Source organism: Lampetra fluviatilis, chromosome 10, assembly GCF_964198595.1.
Source record: "Lampetra fluviatilis chromosome 10, kcLamFluv1.1, whole genome shotgun sequence".
Lineage (NCBI taxonomy): Eukaryota > Metazoa > Chordata > Hyperoartia > Petromyzontiformes > Petromyzontidae > Lampetra > Lampetra fluviatilis.
Window position 1 is genome coordinate 5,933,847 of NC_136284.1, and position 25,586 is coordinate 5,959,432.

Below are 25,586 nucleotides of genomic sequence, written 5' to 3' on the forward strand. Positions count from 1 at the left end.
CCCCCACCCGCCCGCCGCTCCCGGCTCCGCGGCGCGCGCCATGAGACGCGGCTGCGCCCGCACAAGATGGCGGAGCTGCAGATGCTGCTAGAGGAGGAGATCCCCGTGGCGCGACACGCGCTCATCGAGAGCCACCGCAACCTGGAACGAGTGGCCGACTACTGCGAGAACAACTACATACAGGCACGTCTCCCATCCCACCACACGTGTGTGTGTGTTCGCTCGCCGTCGACACCGGTCGGCGTTAGCAGCATTGCCATCATCGTTGGGCATCATCGTCGTGAGCAGTCGTGGGAGGCAATGACAATAACGGCGGCGTCGTCAGCACCGGTCACTCGTTGTCGTGGTCGCCTTTATTGTTGCCCGTCAGCAGCGATGGTCTCGTCGGTATCAGCAGCAGCGACAACGACGATAGCAACAGCAGCAGTAGCAGAGGCAGCAGAGGCAATGATAATAACGGCGTCGTGATCATGGACACTCGTTATGGTAACGTTCACCACTTGCCGTGTCATAGGCGTTATGGTCAATCGGTAACAGCGACAGTGTCATAAGCAACACGAACAATAGCATTGGCATCATGGGGAGCAATCTCGCCGCTGTCAGCAGGAGGAGTAACGTCAGAAAGTATTTTGCTCGTGGACACTCATTGTCAATACTGTACTGTCATCATCACTCAGCAGCATTGACAGCAGCATTGACACTTCTAACCACGAATCATCGTCGATTGAACGTCATAATCGATATCCTCACCACTGGTCATCATGACAATAGTCAATATCGGTAACAGCGATATGAATATTACGGTACCAGGGTACGACGAAATCACTATCCTCGCTACCCGTGACCACTGTCGTCGGCACTTTCATTCTCGCCACAATTATTATTCATCATCGCCCATTATCAACATCATCACTTCCATCATCATCACCATCATCATCACCGTGGGCAGGGATGGCCCGTCAATACGGCACGAATCGCGGTCTAAAGATGAGAAAAAACAGATATACACATATCCTTAGTTTTTATTGTGATCATCAAAACTACTTTTCTGATCATTTGGCTTCCCAACGAATGACCGGATCGAGCTCGGGTATCGGCGTGTTTGTTGAACATTTTTTTTAATGATTGGAGGAAGATATGTTGGCAAAATACTGTATGTTAAATGCCGTATTGTGTTTTGTTCTAACACGCAGTACGCTATAATGCATTGCCTGATGACACACTGGCTGTGGTGTTAATTAAGGCAAGACAATTAGTGGCACCCAGTTGCTGGAGCTGATTGGAGGGTAGTCCAAGTGAATGATGAATGACAGAAATTATGATGATGGTGGTGGTGGTGATGATGAGAGATGTGATGGCGGTGTTATAAGACATGCTGACGATACCAATATACTGTATATGTAGTGGTAATTATGAAAATTATAGCTTGATATAGGCTATAACGTGATGAGGCATGATGGGGATAGTGGTAAATGAGAGGTAATGGTAGTGAGTGATGGTAGAGAGAGAGAAAGAGATGATGGAACGGTAGTTGTAAGAAATACTGATGGAAATAAATGCAAGAGGTGGTGGTTATGAAGAATTATAGTTGCTGATGACGAGGGCAATGAAGTGATGAGACATGATGTGGTCGTAGTAAATGGAAGAAGCATGGTGGTGGGTAGAGGTGATGCTGTTTTCCGTGGCTTCAGAAGCTGCAACCGCCATACGCTTTTGCTCTTTAAATCGCATACAAAAAAGGGCACTTAAAATATTGCACGGATTTACTCGCGTGTGCTACTCTACACGTGTGTCATGTATAACGCCACCGCTGAAGCAGAAATGCGGTCACATGCTCCACACGAAAATCGTTCAATTGCAGATGTAAAATTGTACAAGAAATGGAACGTCCCCCCCCCACCTCCTTTAATATTCAGCGTGTAGGCGAACTGTAGTGCATGCATTCTCTGCATTGGAATCTTTTGTTTGTGCAAGAGAAAGCCAGCGTTTAAACAATGTCATTTACAGTATTTAAAACAATACTACAATCTCCACGTTGATAGAAATTCCGGGTCGTACGTGAATGTGCAATTTGTGGGGAAAAGCGGCAGTGCAGCGCAAAAGATGTCTTTTTTGCAGCAGGCGCTGGCTGTATATTTGATTGCTATTCGTATTACAGTACTGTCTGTGGTGGGCTGATGAGTGTGTGTGTGTGTGCCCTGTTTTCAGCCACCACCTATTACTGTGGGAATGCTGCTGCTGCAGTAATAAGCGGCCTGCAGTGCAACACGCGCAATGTTAAACAGCTGGATTGTTTGCTGTGCACCCTAACAGGCACAGGACAAGTGGCGGGCTCTCGAGGAGACCAAGGCATACACCACCCAGTCCCTGGCAAGCGTCGCCTACCAGATAAACACTCTCGCCAACAATGTCCTGCAAATGTTGGATATCCAGGCCTCTCAGCTTCGCAAGATGGAGTCCTCCATCAACCACATATCTCAGGTCAAATAGCGCGTACAATGACCGATTTTCATAGGATGTTTAGTTATTTTTGCTGAGGTCACACGTATTCAATACTCTTGTCAAAGATCAGGTTTTTGGCTAGCATATGTGCTACGTATACAGTCCACTGACAAACCATATGAACAGTTGGTGACATATTTACATATGGTTATAATTGATCTTTTCATAAAATAAACATTTGACTAAATTTAATAGAAAAATCTTACCGCTCTTATTAAGCATTATTTTACGTCGACGGAGGAGAAATGTTATATTATAATGTTATATTATAATAGTTTTTGGTCCAATTTGTAAAATAATATATTGCCGGATTTTCGTTGAATTAAAATAAATGGTTACAAATTTACAAACTATTTAAGTGGCTGTTTGATGTCTGAGGAAGTACACATTTGTATTTGCTGCTTCAATGGCTATTTTACAAAATGAAAACCATTTGCACTGTTATTTAAAAGTAACTGAAATTAAAGAGGAAAGTGTTTCTGCCCAACATCCATCTGACGTTTCTTGCAAAAAGTAATTTTGGCAGTAATGTTTTGTATTAACTGCATTATTTACATATAGCGAATACTATAACTGGGATTGTTTTATTACAGCAGTTTTAAACTACTGCAGCTGCCAGGCAGCTTTGGTTTTATATGAATCCAAAATAATTTAAATTTTTTAAAATGCTCTTGTTGACATTTGTGAAATTATTGAAAGTGAAGAGTGAAGCTTCCTTGGCAAATTGAGATCTAGAGCTGCTTCTGCACACCGGTACATGTGATATATGTGGTGTGGAGGAGTGGCACAGTGATATTCACACTTGGCTATAAGTTCAGCAACATAAGTTCGAATCCTGGCCATAGCTAAAATCATAGGCGAGTTATACCTTGGGTTTCCCTTCGCCAATCTCTGCTGACTTGTATGTTGAGGAAGAATGTTTCATTACTTTTTTGTTAAATCAGGAGAGAACTCAATAAATTAGGATTGTCTCATGCAAGGGTGATTTGGGGCATTAGTCTGCCAGTAGGTGGCAATGATTGCTACGTATATTCCTCATTTCATCATTTTTGGATAATATTCTAAGTTGGAAAATGTGGACCCTGATGCCAAATCACAATTGCCTACGATTGCAAATTACGTCGGGGGATCTTTAACAACCACTGAAGCAGGCTGCGCATGTTATTATGTTTATTACACCTGCAGTAATAATCAGGATGGCCGCTGGATTTGAGCTGTGAATCTTTGCACTAAAACCTTTTTATTGTGAGGTCATTTAACTGCTAAGCCATATCTGCCCAGGTATGGTGAAATAACCCTCATTCTTCACACAGCATGGAGGGGACTTCTTCCAGAATTGGGTTGACAAAGGGCTGTACATTATCATTATACTGTATATGTATACTATGTTACATCCCCTTGATAATTATAGGTGTTCGGTACATAGTGCTAGTAGTCCAACTTGGAAAATGTAATACGGCAATATATTATAGACTGGGGATATACGTATGGGCAAGTGTAACTCAGAAAAATGTAGTGCTTCATGAAAACATGGTAAATGGGGATATCATTTTGTAAACTTATTATTTCAGACTATGAATATCATTCCGTCATAAATTGTGGCAAAATGGAAGCCCACTTGAAAGGTAATATCTGCAAACCAGCTGTTAGGAAACTCTGGAAAATGCATTAACTGTTAAACTGCAGAAACTATCTTTAGAAAAATCTTAACAAGAACAAGCTGATTTAATAATACACTGGTTATGTTCGACTATCAATTCGAAAAGTTAGGTTTATTTTCTAAATAAAGTTAACGTAATAATAAAAACAACCTTAATTTTGCTAGTAGGCTGCACTGAATGCAGCCAAAGATCTAACTAAGAAGCAGTGTCGAGTGCTGTTAATAAACATTTGGAAAAGGTGATCTTTGTCTGCTGTCAAAACAACCCTCTAAACTGATTTGCAGTGTGGTCAGCTTGCAACCAGTGCATGAAATGTTTGTCGAGGCTTGATGAATGAAGTGTGTGCTTTAATGATTTTTTTGCTATTATAGCATATGTGAATATAATACATCATTGTCAATGCATGCGTGCAGTGGTATTTTTCCATTTGTGATAGTTTGGGTTTCTTAAAGTCTAAGCATTGATTTCGATTTGCAGTGATTTTGTGGTAATTAAAGTGTGATGTATAAACACTAAACGTGGGCATGCACAGGTTGTTTGAATATTTAATATTTTCAATTTCTCATCAGGTTTGTGTTTTTAGTGAAGAAATGCTCAATAAATTAATTATTTCCCACAAATGATCTATTCAGTGGCTTATTGCATGCTGAAAGTGCATATTGATACCTGATAATCACCGACCATAGTACAGAAGATGATTAGGGTGCAATTGTGGTAAAATGTTACTTTCGGAGCCTTTTTAATCTTTGTTTTTCAGTGAAAAATCTAAACCAATGAAAGCAACTTTAATTAATGTTTTGTAAAAGTGAAAGCACTGACAACATCATACGTGCACTGTGAAGATTGGTGGTTTTGACCTGTGCAGCATTTGGTCCGATAATTTTTAATCCCAGCAATGTTTATGCAAGCTCTGCTTGTATCAAGCGGAAAAATGTCTATCGTGCATAACATGTGCCAAGCTGAAGCATATTGGCATCCTTGTGTCAGTTCAATTTACATGGAAATGTCACGGGAATTTTTTTTAATAGTAAATGGCAGATCTACAGTGTGGCAGTTTTTGCTGTTGTAATTGTTTTGATGCAGAGAGATAAAATTAATGGATCCCTGATGCTAGCTTGTTGCATTGATTTGCAGTCAGTGAAGGTTCATCATCACACTTAGGCTTTAAAAAATTAAGTGTTCGAGACATTTCAAATTGTGCAATGTATATAGTATTCTTAGACATATTATGTAGATGTTTTAATTAGATTCACATAATTAAAATCTGTCCCTGTATTTAATAATGTGATCTGAAAAATGCCTTCTCTCAGCTTAAATTGCTGAATTTTTTCTGATTGGACTACACAATTTGTATTCACCTAATGGAAGCTGCATTATTATATTTGTTGTTAAATGCAATATACTTAAGTGTAATATTAAGTGATAGTTTTTTTTTCCTGATAACGTATCAAAAGTTCCAATTGAAAGCAGATCTATGGCATACATATAATACACTACACTCAGCCCATTGTACAATGATTTAATTGTTTCAGTTTTGTTTCCTATACATTAGACATGAATCATGAATTAAACATGGACAGGGCATGTCACTTGAAGGGCTAGTTTGGCATCCAAGGGAGGTAACTTGCCACCGTGCAGATGGAGCGATGACATCATCCTGGGTACTGGATTGTTAAATTTCTGCACCGTGAGAGATGGCTTGGTGAGACCTTCATACAGCAGTGGATTAATCATGGATTATGATGGCTGATCTTATTTCAGACAGTGGACATCCACAAGGAGAAGGTGGCACGGCGTGAGATTGGAATCCTGACCACCAACAAAAACACGTCTCGCACTCACAAGATCCTGGCACCAGTCAACCCTGAGAGGCCTGTGCGCTACGTGCGCAAGCCGGTGGACTATAGCGCACTGGACGACGTGGGGCATGGTGTGAAGGTAGGCGCAGTACTGCACATGGCCAATTTACAAGTTTTTGTTCTCTGTCAAGGTCTGTTACACCTTAAATTGTATTTCAAGCTTGTGCATCTATTTGCTGTATATGATATTTTTTCAAAAATATATTCCACTAGGTGGTGATTTTTCATTCGTAAAAATATATGTACATCATATATAAAATGTTCAGAATGTTCCTTGAAAATACTTTTCTGACGATACCTTCATAAATATGCTTTGACACTTACGCAGTTTGGTAATAATTAATAAGCCTCATGACTACTGTTCAAATGAAATACGTCTGCTTTTCACCTTAGAATTGTGAATTTGATCGAAATTGTAAAGTATATGTATTTGGTTACAATGCAGTTGGCAATGTGCAAAATGTTTATTAAAGTAAAAAAAGTTAGCCTTTTACCCTTACAGCCAAGCCTGCCTCTCCAAGGAGTTCCTTAGTGTATACACTTACACATTGGCCACACAGGAAGTCGTATTGCCCTGCATGTTGTTTCGGTTGATTACAGCACCTTTTTCCAGATGGTCAAATGTTTATGAACCTTAAGGTTTTTCAATCTTAATGCTACATGAATGAAAACATCCTTTATGATGTACACATTTTTTAATTGACAGTGCAACAGCTCTTAATCCTATTAATGTCACATTATAGTAAAATTGTATGGTCAAAAGATAACGTTTTTAAACGTAGACAAAATTTAATGTTATGTCTGCGTGTATACGGATTACTGTACGATCTATTAATAGTATACATTTGTCGCAACCAAAATGTTTATTTTTAAGAATCATGTGTCGAGGTTATTGAAAAAAAACTCGACACTTTTGGATTTGTTTAATAGAATGTGGGGGGGGGGGAAGTTACAAGGATGAGACAAGTAGCAGATGTTTGTACAGATGGTGGCTACCAAAGGCCTTGTGTAGATAGCATAACTTTTTGGTCTGTTTAGTGCAATTATGTATAATTAAAGTTACATAGTATGTGTGTATACGTACACACCACTTTATGTATGCATGCCCCATGTAACTTGGTTTTTAATGCCGTAATAAAAAGTAGTATTTTATTAAAATCGTAAAAGTCATTAAAAACAGCCTTCATTTGTTTGTCTTTAACTCAAGACATATTTTTTGTTGCTCCTTTGCATTTCACAAAGTGGCTTTTGAAAGTCAAGGTAAGAAGTGTATTCTTGGTTTCTTGAAAACCCAGAGTAAAACATATCTTAGTATTTGAAGGTTGGATGCCTTATTATAGATTTATTTTTTAGTTTATTACTGTGCATTGTTTGCGTTATAAGTGAAACATGTACCCTGCATAGGTAGATGTAAAGAAAGAAGCATGTTTAATGTGTTGCAGTGAATGACCGCACACTCGAGGGATTTCATTAATCTGGTTCAGTACATAATTTGGGCATGGCTGAATTAAAATTTTCAAAGTGATTATACATTGTTGTAAAAATAAATATTTCCTTTTGAAATACCAATCTGTATGTACATATGACAGAAATGTGCAATGATGGCCACGTGTATAGTGATAGATGCCATTACATACCCTAGTGGGAGTTTATCACGATGTTTACTTGAGCCAATGAATCCTGATTATTTAGGATTATGTATTTACAGTCATGTTATTAGTATTATGTATGTTGCATTAACATCAGCGCGCCAAGTACTTTATAATAATATAGTGTTAAAGATTGCATGCTGTTGGTTTGTTGCATTCATTGCAGCAGGGAGGAAACCCCAATGGGAGAACAAGTAGCGTGAGCGTTCCGCGAAGCACACCGCCCACTCAGAGGCCCCCCAGCCCACCAGCGGGTGGTCGTGGCACCATGGGGTATGCCCCTCACATGTCTGTCGTCTTGAACTCTGCTTGCATTGCGGTCCCTCAGGTTGCAAACATACTTTGCATTCCTTTTCGTACAACCTACGTTTTTGCATGTTTTCCAATATAAGTCCTCTCCGCACAACACTGCACTCTTCTGATAATGATTACGTAAGTGTAGCTGTATTTCCATCATCCCTAGGGTTGTGTGAACTACAAGTGCTCGCACAGCTGATGTAATAAAACTTGTGCTGTGAAATTTCATATGCCTAGACTAGGGCGTGCAAAGGGTTTTAAGTACCTTGGTGCAAAGGCAGTAATGTGGCATCGTCCTTGCATGCATTTCCCCCATTCATATGTGTTTTTTAGCTAAACAGACAAGGGAGAATAATACACTTTTCCTAGGACTCAATCAGTTTGGGTTTCAATGCAAGCCTTGCACAAGTTCAGTCTCCCCAGCGACCCGAAAGGCTACGGAGCTCAGTGTCATTCATTTGTTTCAGGTTTTCTGGCTTCTTACTGCGCTGTAGTGTGCAGGGTACAGTATAAAACAATTAAAAGGTCTTCATGCTTCGTACTATAGATGATTATTAAAGTTCGTCTTGGTGTGACTAAATCGTTTTGATCTGATAGGCTAAAGTATAAATGAAATGCAATTTAAGAAAATATTGAGCTCATTAAATACACGCACCTCACTTAGAATATGACTACAACTTGAAATGAAAGGGATAACTTTGACCAAGCATAAACAATGGAGTGCTTTCTGTGGAAGTCGGCTGCTGCTTGTAAAGTTGCTGTTTATCCTGGTTCAGTAGAGAATTGCCACTTGAATTAAAATAAACTCGGCAGTCTCTTTAAATCAATTTTGCGGCATACTAATTTTTTCCCAAACTGCTGATAGATCTTTAATGCCTTGAAAAAAATGTCCAGGGTGAAATTTAAGTGCAAAGTCTTCCTGGGCTGCACATTGCTGTGGCTTTTCTCAAGGGACAAAATATGAGCTTTCAATGCTGTGTCTTGGCATGCGTGAACCATAAAAGGTTTACTCCTATTCTTTGAACATTGTTCACAAAGCCAAGTTAACCACAGCTCCCTTCTTTACTCGCCTGCTTGCCACAACTCCGGCGACGCGATCGCCGTCCGATCCCGCAGCACACTGGGAAGAAAGGGGTACGTCGTCTTTGCTATCAGCTCTCCTCCTTCAGCCTATTTCTAGTCTTTTTACACAGGGCCTGTCTGGCTTTGGAAAAAAATTTGAATGCTGTGGCAGTTTTTACATTTGAAATAATATGCATTGTTTTATAGCTTTTTTAATCCGATGCAGCAGTATTGAATTGGCAAAGCCGGTTTCCCAGTGAGGTAATACTGAGGTTGCATCTTTTGTGCCAGAGGATTCAAGTTGGATGTGGCTTTTATTTTCAACTAGCAGGAGGTACCTGGCGTTGCCCGGGTCAAAACAATATTTCAAACCTCCTCTTAGAAATGTAACAGCAGTGCATACTGACTGTGGTGGTACCTGCTATGATTACAGCAGTGCATACCGACTGGTGGTACCTGCTATGATTACAGCAGTGCATACCGACTGTGGTGGTACCTGCTATCACTACAGTAGTACATGCTGACTCTATAGCAGTATTTATCGACTGTATAGCACAAAGTACTCACCTGACAGTGGCGTGGTGAGGCCTAGTCCCGTGCAGAGCCTACGGCCTCGCCTAGATTGTCCAGACGGCCGAGGTGGCACCTTGGCAGGCTGGGGCTGGGGTACCCTGACCCCCCCCCCCCCCAGGCACGATCTCCCCGGCCGCTCTTCAGTAATATCTATGGCCTATAGTGGTAGCATGTAGCGACTGTATAGTAGTAATCACTGCACGCATCGGGGTGGGGGGGACATCACACAGTGAAGAATTTACCTGAGCGTTTAGTGTATTTTTATAGGATTTTTAACGCAAAAGAAAATGACCCCCTCACTCCCACCGAAGGCGTGCGACTTGGCATGGGCCGTCCCCCCCACCAAAGGCGCGTGAGTTGGTATGGTCGTGCATGCGTCATAAATAAATAAATACAAGGGAAGTGCGCAAAAATCGCACAAAATCGCTAAACTAATTAAAAGTTGACGGATGTGAAAAAGGAATAGCGCTTGCTCACGGCAGGGATTAATGGCGTGATACCTGGCTATTTTTATTTTACATAAACCCCACCGTTGGAGAGCCAAGCGCACGAACACACACAAACCCACAAACAAACCCTGCCACAAACCCACACACAATTTTTTTCTTTTTTTATATATAGATGGTCCAAGTTGGGTTCTCAAATAGCACACAAGCTTTGCATGTTGTAACAACACTTTTATCAGAATCATTACCCTTGTCTGCCGCATTAACTGTTCATCGTGAGGCCTCTGTTGTTGTGCACCATGTCCCCTTGTAATGCACTCGGCCCCCATGCGTGTGCGTACATGTACGTGTGTGTCTGTGCTGTCCTGCCGGGGCTGGCAGGAGGAGCTCGCCCTACCGCACCCTGGAACCTGTGAGGCCGCCTGCTTTGCCCAACGACTACTCATCAAGCCCCGGCCGTGCCACGCCTACGTACCCGCCGCAGCAGGAGGCACAGAGTCCTTCACGTACCGCCTCTCTCAACCAGAGGGCACGCACATACAGGTGCCATTAATTGCCTCGTGGTTAATGACGGCAAGCAATTACACGATTTTTGATGTGCTTATCAGACACTTGAGTCATGTCGGTAATCAGTATACAGTAATCATGAAGTGAATTTTTACTTTGACATACTTTCATTGTGATGCCATGTATTATGATGATACTCAAAAGTTGAAGGTGAGGTTGCATAATTGGTGGAACTATCCCAATAATAACCTACAGGCCACCATTTTGTAAGGTCTGGCAGTCTTATGCACTTGCTTACTCTATCAATTTTTGTTTACACAATAATGCTTTAACAGTGCATCTAAAGTTCCCAGGACTAAATTAACAGATATATACGAAATTATTAAAGAGCCAAAAACTGAGACTACTGAATGTTTCATTTCTGTTGTAAGTTTAATGCAGAACAAATGTTTGGAGGGCAAATTGATTTAATTCTTTGACAAACTGAAATCATTTGATTTCAAGCTTGGAACATATTTGACCGCAAATAAGTATGTGTTTAATGCAGCGTATAATATAGCTTTTATGCATTTTGGTTAATTTTATTCCATCCATCTGATCCCTGGCTTTTTGTTTGTGGTTACAGTGGCAGCAGTGGTGGCAGCCGTAGTGGTGGCAGCCGGGAGAACAGCGGCAGTGGCAGTGTGGGCGTTCCGATACCGGTCCCCACTCCATTCATTCCTAATGCTTACGGGCCAGGTCAGTATCACATGCATCCTTGTAGCCAAATCACCAGCCCATGCCTCGAAATACACATGGAGTGCAGTACTCCTGTATAAATAAATATCCTTTATAAATTACCCACTTGTGTGAACCTTTAATGTGTACTAACTTTTTACATTTCCTATACCATTTCCGAGCATAGATTCCTTCTACAATAATAATACAAATATTTTCTCATACATACTGTGGAAGTCTTAAAAAAGCAAATTTAAAAGTTGGCTACTGTGTAAATTGCTTCCGCAAGTAGTATGCAATGTGTTTACAAATATCTGACCTTGTTTTCTCTGGCACGATTATGTGGAAGTGAGTTACTTATGCTTTAAATGTGCACGTATAACCTTGAATTTGCAAGTCTCGGTGACCTTTCTGCACGTGTAATTGCATGTGTTACCTGCGTGCCTCGGCTTTTCACCTGCACTCAAATTACCCAGCTGCCCCGTCCCCTTTGCCACCTGATGGCCTCACTTCTCCACTGCCCCTGCCTCCTGCACAAATCGCAGGTCAGTCCCCACTATGGCTCAGAGGTTGTTGCGCCACCGTTCTGGCCCGCACTGTTGGCCATCGTCCATCTCATAGTTCATCCACCTGTCTCTGTCCATATCAGCCATACTTATACATTTAACCAGACACTTTATCATCCATAATTTATATAATTGGTAAAATTACTTTTTTTTTATGTCTTAAGTGGTGATGAGTTAATTGTTTTTATTTAATTTTTAAAGTTGTGTTATCATACATTTTTTTTACAGTGATGCATGACCATGTAATTTGTACAGGCAATTGTGAAAATGTTTGTGCGGTTAGCCATTTTTAAATCTGCTATATCTGCAGGATTGCCTGTTTAGTTTTATTATCACCATTTTAATATTTTTAAATGTATTATGTACATTGGTTCAATGTGCTTGATCGATACGTGACCTCAAGTCAGGCGAAAACCTTCGCCTTAGCTGAATGCCTCTGCCAAATCGATGTCATCATCTGTGTACTCAAGGGCGTTGCTTAACATGCTGTGTGATGTCACGCATGTCAATTAGGCAGTGCTAAATATCTGTCATTTTCTTGTATGCTACTTTGCAAAAATGTAATTAGAAATATAATTAGATTTTCATTATTTGACTTGCAGTCTGGGCCAAGTTAAATTGGCTCTTAGCCTGTATATGATGTATTAATTAAATAAATAATTGGTGTTCTTATCTTGCTGTAATTTTTTCACCTTGGCTCATGTTGCAACACATGCCACCAACACAGAATCATGATGACATTAAACATCACTTTAGTAGACAAATAATAGTTGAATATGTAATTGCTGTATGTGTTTTCCCTGGCTACCAGCACCCATGATGGGTGTGCCGCCACCTCCTCCCCCCCCTCCTGTGTTCGGTGGTAAGACAAAATGTATGCTGTGTCCATAGTAGCTTAGTCTGTTTTGCGGGGGTGTCGCCAGGCTGCCATAAGAAGGATCCAAGTCCCTGCTGTGACTAACGCTGGGGAGCTTTTGCACATCTGAATTCTAGAGTAGCAGTAGAGCCAACAAGAATGGCCCTTTCATATAACATGAGCCCCTGAAGACTCCACTTGGGGAAATAAGCGTAGTAAGCATCTTGGCAATGCTCCTGTCTTAATTATTGCATGGCTCACCTAATGGTAGCATTTGCTGACTTAATTCCCTAATACAATTCTGATGAGGCTTGGGCAGCATTTTGTGGTTTTATGCTGAGTTGCATTCTTTGTCATTGGACATGGCATTGTTTATTTTTGATTGGAGGCAAATAATTTTTGTCTGGCAAGAAAGTTATGGAGATGGATCTGCGATAGGTTTGCATACATTTGCTTGAACTAATTGGTGTTATTCATGTGAATAATTTATGTTTTTAGCTATTTGTGTATGTGGTGCAATGTTTACAGCTTAAGTATACATTTATTTTCGTGAGTATGAATAGTTTTTAAGTAAGGCTGTGTCTTATCATACATGAGAAAAGCATGTTCATGTTGAATCATCCCAATTTAGTTCCATATTGGAACAAATTTAAGGTACACAATATAAACTTTTATGGTATTGGTTTAATGTCGTACTTTAACTAGACTGAGGTCAATGAACATAATTTGGCAACAAATCTTGGTGAGTGGTGGTGATTAATGGCTGGTGTGTTGTGTATTGTGAATGGTATGTCCCGTATAGCTGGTCCTGCACCCCAATACAACTCGATGCCCAGGCAGATGTCACGACACAACTCAGCCACATCCATCAGCTCAGGCGTTCCCCGCCGCCCACCCTCGGTTACTTCACAGTGCTCGCAGCTCAACGGAGGTCCCTTCTACAGTCACAACCCGAGTGCGTGCAAAGATGCATGTGCACTTGGTCTTACAACACAGGGCAGTTTGTCTCTCCGAATATTTTCATCACTGGTGACTGCGTCGTACTATTTGTTTCCCATGAGACTTTGTCGCTTGATTGAACTGGAGCTGCTCTGTGCGTGCTCTAGTGATGCAAGCACCACCACCTCCACCGATGCCTCAGCTCACCCCACAGATCCCTCTCACAGGCCTCGTGGCACGCATGCAGGAGAACAGTGAGTACCTGTAATTTCTACATTTTTCATTATGGCCTCTGGTTAGTGCCCATTTCACAAGGTTGGTCAACTTGGCCTATACCCTGTTCCTATGGTCATAAAGTCATTGGTGGTAATTCTGTATAGAAAAGTCCCCTTACCATAGGAATCTGGAATGACTACTACTGATTTGCGACTGATAACGAATTAGATCTGCTCAACTTGGAAAGTTTTTTACCTTGACTAAAGAGCACTGTAAAGGTACTAGATTTATATGGAGATACTCCACAGTAGCTGTATGGTGGGCAGCAGAGGGCAGTGCAGCAAAATAGTTTTTCTATGCTTTTATGTGACCACTACATCTACCATCTCCATCTTCAACAACTCGCAATGACCAGTGTAAAGTGTAGTTAAAGATCCACCATGACCTGAACTGCGTGGGGAGGCCTGTATCCAGCAGTGGATTGACAAAGGGCTGTACATATGTTGTACAGTAAGACATTAATTATTTTGAATACATTTCCATGTCAGCAAAAATGAGCTGCACATTTTGTTACATGTATTGTCTTTTAAAACTATATGGTACCTAGGTACCAAATCTATCTCAATCTTTTGTGATACTCATTGAAATAAGGTTGTGTGCAAGTGCAAGGTAGATTGTTACATCTCAGAACCATGAGAAAGTGTATGGCTTGTGGAGCCCATCATCCAGCAGTGGATTTATCATGGCTGATGATCTTCCATTCTGCTCCAAGTCACGGAGGGCCCGTCACAGCCATTGCCACCGCCGCCTGAAGAGCTGGCTGGGTTTGGAGCGGGGCCTGTGGAGCCGCTGATGCCACCACCTCCACCTGGTGACTACGAGGAAGAGGAAGCTGCTGTTGTGCAGTACTGTGATCCCTATGCTGAGGCTGACCCTCCATGGGCACCCAAAAGCTACCTGGAAAAAGGTAATGGCAAGGTTCTGCATTGCACACGCATGCAGCCAAAGAACCTCAGACAAGAAATAACTATAACACTTTAAGTATTTGCTATATTCCTGAAGCGTAGCCTAAATACTTTCTAGAAGGGCTCTAGAGCTTCCGCTACTGGAGAATCCACCAGCAGTAATGTGACTATGCAATTGCTGGGCTGCACCTTACCTTTTACTCGTTATACTAGGGAGCTTAGGACACATTGGGTACCTTCTTAACCAGTGTCACTGCAAGTGTCTGTGTGCACAGAAACACAAACAACACACTTGTTACCTACACAATATTCAGCTGTGGTGTTGTTGTCCATTCTTTCCCCAGTGGTAGCCGTGTATGACTACAACAAGGACAAAGAGGACGAGTTGAGCTTCCAGGAGGGCTCAATAATCTATGTCATAAAGAAGAATGATGACGGCTGGTACGAGGGCACCATGAACGGCCAGACGGGGCTTTTCCCTGGAAACTATGTTGAACCCATCCTACACTACGCCAGCTAGATTTACGCTCTCTGGTCTCAGCGTTCTGTGCCCCTCCGATGCGTCACTCTTGCCAAATACCAATCCATGGGACAGACTTCTTGCAGCTTTGGACTTTTAACTGCTGCAGCATTTCAACAACTATTCTGTTGGTGGATGAACAGTACTGTATAGATATCTTGTCCTGTGCAGATAAATCTTGCCACAAACTTTTTGCAGCAGTACTTGTGTATGAGATACTTGGATACATCTCTTAAGCTTGTCAAAAATCAAGATTTTTTTTTATATACTGGTTATTGTGGTTGTAGAAGTGTAATTTAAAATTAAGTTAATTTTCATGTTACAAAACGAAACAATGGTGTTTTAATGCTGAATGTTTTGCTTGATGGACTTAGCGTAATCTGGATAATTTTCGAGTGCCACAGCTGTGATGTGGGTTGTGTGGTGTGAGAAAAAAAAATGCAACTACTGCTTAGCAGAGATTTATGGAAAGCTCTAGTGATTGTTAAAATAAGAGCTACACTTTAATAACATCTTGCAGAGGCTTTATTTTATGGTTACTGGATTGGATAATTTTCACATGTTTGAGTATCTACAAAATAGACAGTTTGTATAAGCGATCCTTATAATTGGTCTGTAAATAACATTCTATTGTGGAAAGTACTTGTCAGTCCACAATGTACGGGCCATTTTAATTTCATCAAGTTGTGCAGTGCAGTATTATGGTGTCATTTTAAGCTTTCCTCACTTGTGCAGATTGGTGTAGCTCGGTGAAGTTGGAAGGAATCAATTGTTGCCAAGGCATGTGAAGATTCTAAATTTCATTACATTTAATGGTCTGTTTCCACAACAATTGAAAACCATTGCCTTAGAGAAGCAATATCCTAACTTCTCATTGGCTTATTTGCATGCGATACATTTTTAAGAACACCAAGTGTACAAATTTACCCCAGACTTTCCATGAGCCACATAGCCAAAGTAACTCGCATAATGCATGCTTACAAAATTTAGTTAACCTTGAGGTACTTTAAGCATGGCATGTTTAAAAGGTGTTAGAAGCAGCTAGCCCAACTGTGTTCACACCTTGCTATGGGATGTCTGCATTTATCCTAGGTGTGGAATGCTTTTGTGAACAAATGTTTATATTCCGAATTTCTCCAACGACTGGAAGGACTCACTTTATTATAGGTCAATGACTAAGAGCAGCCGAGTTTGTGAAAGAACATAATTACTATAGCTATGTACCTGTTGCATTTTGTATTTGAGCTTCCAGAGTGTATTGGTAATCTAAGGCTCAAAAAAAACTGTGGCAGAGTGGTTTTTGTACATCTTTGTAAACTTATATGTAATAGTGATTGTTCTGACTTTTGTAATTGTTTAATGTTAAGTCACTGCTTGATTTTGAAATGTGACCAGGTGGGGCCAATTGCTACAACAGCATCTAATCCTCAGTTGTTTTTTCAAGACTGCGGTTGGCCACACATATACTACTTAACAGTTGGATAAGCTGTATGTGAAACAATGCATCTTAATGCAGCTTTATAATATATATGTAGGAGGTAACTGAGCTCAACCTTCAAGAATTCCTTGCTTGTTGCTACTTTAAGGTCTGCATGCTGTTTGCATATTTCTGACATTGTGTATATATTATGTACAAACATTTTCAAAAAAATAAAATAAAAACCTACGCAATTGACTGCAAGTTTTTTTTTTATATACAAGATAAAACTCATGTCTTCAGACATCCGAGTTGCAATAAGGCCTTAAAATATACAGCTGCCAGTCAGATGTAAAAAAAGCCATTATGGCAATGAATGTTACTGGCCTCAATTTGAAAACTATGTAAACATGTTTGCATTTTTAAAAAGCTTGATTACAAACACTTTTTGGTGACACTTTCAAACATTTTGCAACTTCATGCGAAATTATACACAAGTGTTTAAAATAAAAACTATTCAAGTGATAACCGTTCAAACGTAGCAATACTCTGAACAGCTTTAGAAGTTTTCATCAGCACCCTTAAATGTCGCACAATATTTCTGCAAAATGTTTCGCATTTATCTTGTACAAATCACAATTTATGCACAGCTGCATACTGAATCTGGGCACCGTTATTCCTTCCACCGAGTGCACACATACCCTTCCACTAATCTATTCAACCCATGTCATTCCCACCACCAAAACAATAAATTCAGGCCAATGCAGACCTTTACTTCAGGAAGCATTAACAGCACTGGCATTTAATAGCGGCTTGCGGTGTTAACGCTAAGTCATTTATCTCGTGTGAGCACCATCTCCGTTATCCGTATGAGTGCATCACGTTCAGGTGATGGCCGCAGGGTGCTGATGAGCTTGACAGCTTCGCTGCAATAGCGCTGCGCTAGGTCTCGTGTCTGCTGTACGCCATCACTCTTGAGAGAGGAAAAAAACATTTGGTTTTAAATGGACTGCCAAATTACAAGCAGTGATGTTCATGTACAGAAATAAAAAAAAACATGCAGAAAGATCCTCACCTCCAAGACATGCTCCCAAGCTTTCTCAACGTCTCCAGTGAGGCTAAAACGTCTCATTATCATACTGTGCAGTTCTGGGTGCTGACAGTCCAAGCAGAACAAATGCAAGCAATGAAACAGATTATTAACTTAACAAAAAGGAGCATTATGTAAAAAAAAAAAATTCAGATTCTGAGTATTGTACGAAATACACATCCATTATATGAGCTATGGAATAATTTGTGAGACTGCAGACTTAGGCCTCACCTTGTCACAAGCAAATAGCACAGGTGCCGTGGCCAGCCCTAGCTTGAGATCAGCTGCAGCTGGCTTGCCCAACTGATTTCCACATGCAGTGAAATCCAAAACGTCGTCAATCAGCTGACCACAAAGAAATGGGGAGGGGGGGTAAAGTCGATTAATGAATGTGAATATACCAAGAGTTAAAAAATAACCCAAGCTTAAATCCTAGTTGAGTCATACATTTAGAAAACAAACATATTAGTGATCTTTTCTGCAAGCTGTCAAGTAGTTGAGACAGTACATGTCCAGTCCTTTGTCAATCCATTGATTAAAGCCTCTTCAGATTGCAAGTTGTGGGGGTTATATGACCATACTTCACCACGCTGGTCAGTGAGCTGGTAAAGGTGTGTTTCATTGTGGGTTAAAAGTTTATAATTTTTTGTTATCGGATATGCTTGTTATCAGATAGTCCAGCGTCCAGATTTGTTTTCAGCTGTTGTGGGCTTTTGTTCAGAACACATGGGTGAACGCCCTTCTTGATATGGAAAATCAGTGGGCGCTTAATGTCTGTAAGATTGACTGGACCATATTTGTATGTCTCATCGAGGACACCTCTTGCAAAACATTGACAGAAAAAGGATTATGTTTTCCCTAAAGCAAACAGGAGTACAATACTTGTACTCATTGCAACCTGGCTTTTCTTTAATAGTCATTCTTTGAAATTCTGAAGTCTCAACAATGATTAGCTTTTGATAAAATAGTACGAACCATTTTTTTCTGTAACATTAAATATCTGTAGTTATTTCTAAGCAGACTTAAAAAGCACACGTGCTTTATTCACGTAGTTCTATGAGAAACTTTTAGTTTCCTATGATTTTTACTGGAAAGTGACATTATTTAAGGTTATCATTTTAATCTCGCAATTTAAACTGTACATTTACAAAAATGTAACCACAAGGTGTACCATGCAATAGTTGTGCCAATACTGATGTAAGGAGAATACTGCAGAATGAGAAAATTAAATCGCAACAATAACTAGCAATAAGCTGGATAAGATGAGTACAGAGTGTCTAGACTAGAGAGAATAAGACATGAAGCATTTATAAAATGTATATACAATCACGCTGGGATACTGGAAACCTCTTGATGTAATATCTGTAAGTGATAATACCTGAAATGCAATCCCCAAGTGTTTGCCATACATGAAGGCGATTTCCTGGACATCGGTATCTACTTCACCAAGAACAGCAACCTAAAAAGACCCAGAAGAAAATGAAAAACAGTTTAAATGAGACCGTAAATTAAAAAAATGGTTCAATTTAGCTTTGACCATGACAAATGTGTCAACTTACCGCTTTAGCGCTGTGTGCAATAAGGCTCGCAGTTTTCTTGAAGTTTTTTTTCAGATAGTGCGCAAACCTTTCATTCTCATTCTCTTTCGAGCCTAATTGCATAAACTCCCCTGAACACAGGCAAAACAAATGGAGCATACAGAAACGTAATTATTTATTTCACTCTTGATTTGAGGCTTTCGTGACTGCAGGAATCCATACACTCTTTGGTTCTTTCGGTAAAGTCACGTAGGTATAAAATAAAATAAATCACGACGTTTCGGGCGCAACACAAGCGTCCGTCATCAGGTGGGAAAGCATAGTCTGCTGCTGAGGCAGATTGTTTTAAAAGGTTTGAAATGGGTGTAGCTCAAGGGTTATAAAAAAGTGGCCGGGGATAGTGATGTTAATGTGAGAAATTAGCATGTAACTGTAAGATAGAAGAGCGACCTCCTAAACGAGGGCACGGAAGTGGCTATGTTAATGTGAGGGATTAGCATGATGTTAAAGTGAGAAATTAGAGGGCACGGAAGTGGCTATGTTAATGTGAGGGATTAGCATGATGTTAAAGTGAGAAATTAGAGGGCACGGAAGTGGCTATGTTAATGTGAGGGATTAGCATGATGTTAAAGTGAGAAATTAGAGGGCACGGAAGTGGCTATGTTAATGTGAGGGATTAGCATGATGTTAAAGTGAGAAATAAGCATGTAACTGTAGAAAGGAAGGAGAAGAGGTGGGCCTCCTCGACGAGGGAGTGCAACCCAACAGGTGTAATATACGAAGGGCCTGTGAGTATGAGTGCAATCCAAAAGACATGCGAGCATGAGAGTGCAATCCAAAGCCAAGAGAGTGCAATGCAATATTTATTTCACACTTAGTATATGCATTGTAATGGTTTGAAAATGATGCAATAGAATGAACCATAGACATTAGATGACGGGCTTGAGACTCACCATTGACGAGGTCATCAATGACCTGAGACAGGAGTGACACAACATCTCCATTCCCGAGACGGGCTAGGGCTACTGAGGCTGCAGAGAGAATGAAATCTCCTGCTAGGATCGCCTGCAATACATCGTCCACACACGCCACTAAAAACCCCCAGTATGCTGCACGTTCCCATAAACAAAACTGCTGGATGACATTTCAAAAACTGGTAGATTTTCATTACCATGTGGAAGGATTTCTACGAGTTGTTAATGTGTTGCAATAAATTAATGTGGTTTTAGACAATACACTGGTGCTGTTACTTGAGATGAATTTGCTTCAACAGGGGCCAACACGCAGTTACAGCCATCAATGTCTTACCTTCTTCTCACCCCATTTGAAATTCACCGCAGGTTTCCCACGTCGTGTGTTGGCTTTGTCAATTACATCGTCGTGCACGAGGCTGGCTGTGTGGATCATTTCAGCGACCATGGCTATCCGTCGTTGGCTGTCGCTCACCTCACTGGAAATATAAATTCACCAATTGTCAAGTAGAGTACAGTCATCTTCTTGGTTCTTTCGGTAAAGTCACGTAGAAGGGAAGTAATAAAATAATAAAAATAAAACATAATAAAATAAAATAATTATATTATTTTATTATATTATTTTATTATGTTTTCTTTTTATTATTTTATTACTTCCCTTCTACGTGACTTTACCGAAAGAACCAAGAAGATGAATCCCTGCAGTCACGAAAGCTTTAAATCGAAAAATAGAGTACAGTCGTCCCTCGGTTAATGTTTTAATCCGTTCGACGAAAACTGTTAACCTAAATAAATGTTAATCGAATTAGGAATTACATTTCTGCTAAAATAGAAAACAATGCAAACAAAGCCAGTCGAGGTCTAAACGCTCATAAATGGGCGTCGCCGATTGAGATACGCTCAACCCACCTACGAGAACTTGGACTGGCCATAATTAGTGCTCGCGTGCATAACGTACACATATCGTTAATACAAGTGTTAACGTTAGTCGTTAACGTTAATTTTAACGTTTTAAACGATGGGGTCTTATGGGAGGCAAAACGTTAACCGAAAAACTGTTAACTGATGTTGCTGTTAACTCAGGGACTACTGTACTGTTTAAGCTACTTGTCCTACATTATTGAAACTTTTCTATGAGCAGCTTATACCTGCACCTCAGAAACAAGTTCAACATACCTGGTATTGTGCTGGTGGAAATTACATGCCCGTGCCATCAGCAGCACCACCATCGGCCGGAATGACTTTCCCTTCCCATCAAAGTAGTAATGAGTCATGTCCCTGAGGTCTGCGATTCCTGTCACCAGCTCCTGAGGTTTCATATATGCAACGTGTTATTTGAGGTGTCGACCAATGTTTTCTTCATATCACATTAAAACCACATGTACACAGGGCAGCTATCAGAAGCTGCCCTTATGCCTAGTAAGATTCCCCATCTTCCATGGAATGTCAATGAGGGCAACTTGCACAGCATCCAACAAGACTTGCACTGCATCTAACACTGTTTGCATCCTGTCTTAGAGCATTTGCTTACCATTATGTTGCATTGCAGTATTAAAAATAATATGTAACTTGCAAGCAAGCCTCGTTAGGAGTAGCCATTCATTGATAGCTATGTCCATAAACACTGAACATCAGTTAAGTGCTCGTTACTCATCAGTAAGGGATAATAAATGAGCGCTACAAGTACACCATACCTTTTTAATGTCATCGCAAAGGTTGCTCATGTCATCCTGCACCAGTTTGTATGGGTTCTGGTGCCGCTCTTTCATGGGTGCTTGCGTGCAGCGATAGGCACTGGACGTAGTGTGGAAAAACCTGCTGTAGCTGATGAATAAAATGTAAAAACAGACAGCATTGTTTGGCACGTAAACTTTGTGTATGCAATATGTATAAAAACACAAAGAATGAGAAAAAAGACAAAGGGCTTGTGTATTTTATTGTCACCTTTTAAGTCTGTAATTGATCACGCCTTATGCACAAGAATGGTCAAATGGTAGTCAACTATAACAATTAGCAAACAATGAATCTCGAATTGATTTTAAGTTACAAAAGCAGACAGCAAAAAAGGTGCTTTATTTGGTGTTTGGAGTACTGTACATGTTAAATCAGTGTTGCAGTTTTGTAAATTAGTGTAATCAAGTATATAACAATTTGTTATATTAGCCGTATGTTTAACAAGCCTGACTGCTTATAAGACTTAAGGTAGAAAATTGTCCAGTTTTCTTGTTTAAACAAATGCTGCTTGATCATTTTAGTCCGAAAAGCTCATTGGGTGATGAACAATAACATGATATTCATGAAGACAATATTGTGATCTTTTAATTACCCATAATGCTCCACAATAACACAATGTCTTTAATATGTTCATTTTGAGCATTTCACCTTGAGATTACAGTGCAGTTGGTCTCCCTTGTGAAGGACAGCGGCCTTAAGCAGGGCTGTGTGGAGAAAGAAATACAGTACAGTACTGTATATATACAAGTTTCGTGTACATCACAACTGAGGCTACCCAGTGCAAAGTTTTGTATTGACATAAAGCAACAAAAAAAATCGTAATTTAGTATATTTTTGTTTTTTGGTATATGTTTTTTGTATACAAGTAAAACATTACATAATAAAAGTACTCAATGTAAAATAATGAAGCATACAACCCTAACTGTTTAAAAGACACATTACAAAGTGTGCTATAAGGAAAACTAAAACGCTCTTGCCAACAGCTCGCCTTACATTGGACTTCGGCCGTAAAATTAAACTGCAGACAACTTGAACGTTTGCAAGAGACAATATATCACATCTTCCTTGACGCAATCCTTTTTCAGAATAAACTGATTGGCCTCTCACCTACTTAAAGGAGATCGAGTTTTACAATGAAAATGCAGTACTGTAGTTGGACAGAGGAAGCTGTTACTTCTCTAATTTAAAATAGCTTCCGTTCCGCTAACACGTGGGCCTGAAAAATACCTCTACTGAACTCTAGCTTTGGTTTAATAGGAACTTAACGGCATCTCACACCACCCTTCAATCAAGTTCATAGATTCACGACCTCTTTCCATGGGAGACCTGAGTGGACTAGTAGATACCTACAGTCACTACCACCACCACTGCTCAGTACTGTACTTTACAATTCCTCGTGACTTTGAGTGCAGTATCTGTGTAGGCCCTTGTATAATACGAGTGTACTGGTTGGTGAAGGTGGGGCCGGTGTAATGTTTGTTTTAGTTTGCGTTCTATACCAATCCCGTTTTGGTTTGTACGAGTGAATTAACAACACAGCGCAAAGTCCAGAGAAGTGCTGAACACAATAAACTCGTCGTTACATCCGTCGCTTGTCAATAATACGAGCGCCAGTGCTTACCCAATCTTTGCACGCACTCAACCTCGCCACAGTAACGCAGAATGTCCACCACCCTGTAATCAAGAGCTTAGCCCCACCGTCGCTGAACCCGTCTGACCTACAGTGCACTTAAGGCTCTGCTAAGTTTGAGCAACAGCGTCTCAAGTCACGAATAACCCTTTCGCCCTGCCACCCACAAGGTCGCGCTTGCCCGGCCACACACAGGCCCCCCTCTTGCTTACCGTGCACCTCCGGGCGCGCACGGCCGCAAGTGCCGCGGGCCCCGCTCGGGGAAGAGGTGAAACGCCTGCAGCGGCAGCGAGGGGAGCGGCAGCGGGAACGAGGACGAGGTGAGCTCGGAGTCCCGCACGCAGAACGCGTCCCGCACGCAAGCCGCGCCGCAAGGGGGCCGCCATGTTGATGGAGGGCAGCATGCCGGGAGGCGGGAGAGACCAAGTGGCGCGAGCGGAGGGGGGGGGAACAGGGCGTGAAACCGCGGGGGTGTGCGGGTTAAACCAAGTGGCAATTCACTACGGGGGGGGGAGGCCAATGTGAGTTTTTCAGTTTCATTCAGTTTCATTTACTCTTGGGTTCTTTCGGTAAAGTCACGTATAAAGAGAAAATAATTATTTAATTTATAATTTTCTCTTTATACATGACTTCATAAAGAGGAAATAATTATTTAATTTATTATTTTATTTTTATACATGACGTTATAAAGAGAAAACGATTATTTAATTTAATATTTTCTCTTTATACGTGACTTTATAAAGAGAAAATAAATATTTAATTTATTTATTTTCTCTTTATACATGACGTTATAAAGAGAAAATATTTATTTAATTTTTTATTTTCTCTTTATACATGACTTCATAAAGAGAAAATAATTATATAATTTAATATTTTCTCTTTATACATGACGTTATAAAAAGGGAAAAAATATTTAATTTATTATTATTTTTATCGATTTAAAGCTTTCGTGACTGCAGGGATTCATCTTCTTGGTTTTTTCGGTAAAGTCACGTAGAAGGGAAGTAATAAAATAATATTATTTCGGTAAAGTCACGTAGAAGGGAAGCAATAAAATAATATTATTTTATTACTTCCCTTCTACGTGACTTTACCGAAAGAACCAAGAAGATTATTATTTTCTCTTTATACATGACTTTATAAAGAGAAAATATTTATTTAAGTTATTATTTTCTCTTTATACATGACTTCATAAAGAGAAAATTTTTATTTAATTTATTATTTTCTCTTTATACATGACTTTATAAAGAGAAAATAATTATTGAATGTATTATTTTCTCCTTATACATGCCTTTACCGAAAAAACCAAAGAGGATTTTCTGCAGTCACGAAAGCTCCAAATTAAGTTTCAGTTTCATTTATTTGGTATAGTTGTGAGCCATGCGGCTCTTGAATCGGGTGCAACCGCAACAAACAAAAACATGAACAAGAAACATTTTAAAGTGACTATGCGCAAACAGAAAAATCCAGGAAAAAACAGCAAAGTCTTCCAAAAAAAAGCACCATTTATCAACGCTGTGTGCAAAAATCCTAGTGGGATGCAAGTCAAACAATAACAACCATAAGACAATTTAGACTAAAGTTATCAGTCTAACTCTGTACTACAACAAACAAATATGCCTAAACCAAAACGTTTTCGAAATCACCAAAACAAAGCTATAAATGTGAATGTGGGAGCGGTGGTGTAGCGGTTAGCGCGTTGCGCTGCGAACCCGGCGGCCTGAGTTTGATTCCCTCTCACGGCCAACACCAGCCACGATTATCTGAACCGGTCCCGGGCCTCCCCTAGGTCGACTCAGCCTCAAATGAGTACCTGGTGCGGTGTGTAAACATCGCCACTGGGGAGACAAAGGTGGCCGGGTGTGGGCCTT

At 40.4% G+C, this 25,586-nt stretch overlaps 2 protein-coding genes across 11 annotated transcripts; one reads left to right on the forward strand and one right to left on the reverse strand.

Moving 5' to 3' along the window:
- LOC144934484 (abl interactor 1-like) lies at positions 1-17,004 on the forward strand. 10 transcript variants are annotated; one of them, XM_078860286.1, is made up of 14 exons: positions 1-183; positions 2,314-2,481; positions 5,925-6,101; positions 7,265-7,282; positions 7,838-7,944; positions 9,085-9,102; positions 10,431-10,592; positions 11,182-11,294; positions 11,750-11,818; positions 12,651-12,701; positions 13,498-13,650; positions 13,802-13,888; positions 14,623-14,817; positions 15,160-17,004. In XM_078860286.1, exons 1-14 carry the CDS (start codon positions 67-69, stop codon positions 15,333-15,335), a joined length of 1,611 nt encoding a protein of 536 aa, XP_078716412.1. In that variant the 5' UTR covers positions 1-66; the 3' UTR covers positions 15,336-17,004. The 10 variants fall into 10 exon arrangements, with proteins under 10 accessions (XP_078716412.1, XP_078716413.1, XP_078716419.1 ...); XM_078860287.1 differs by having other exon boundaries at positions 7,841-7,944; XM_078860293.1 differs by lacking the exon at positions 12,651-12,701.
- On the reverse strand, positions 16,983-24,119 carry PDSS1 (decaprenyl diphosphate synthase subunit 1). The gene is made up of 11 exons (XM_078860296.1): positions 23,928-24,119; positions 22,734-22,789; positions 22,046-22,175; positions 21,528-21,658; positions 20,689-20,830; positions 20,334-20,445; positions 19,402-19,511; positions 19,221-19,301; positions 18,074-18,187; positions 17,828-17,908; positions 16,983-17,725 (listed from the first exon to the last, which is right to left on the reverse strand). The coding sequence occupies exons 1-11, from the start codon at positions 24,117-24,119 to the stop codon at positions 17,585-17,587; spliced, it is 1,290 nt and encodes a 429-aa protein (XP_078716422.1). The 3' UTR covers positions 16,983-17,584.
- Between the last annotated feature and the right edge of the window lie 1,467 nt (positions 24,120-25,586).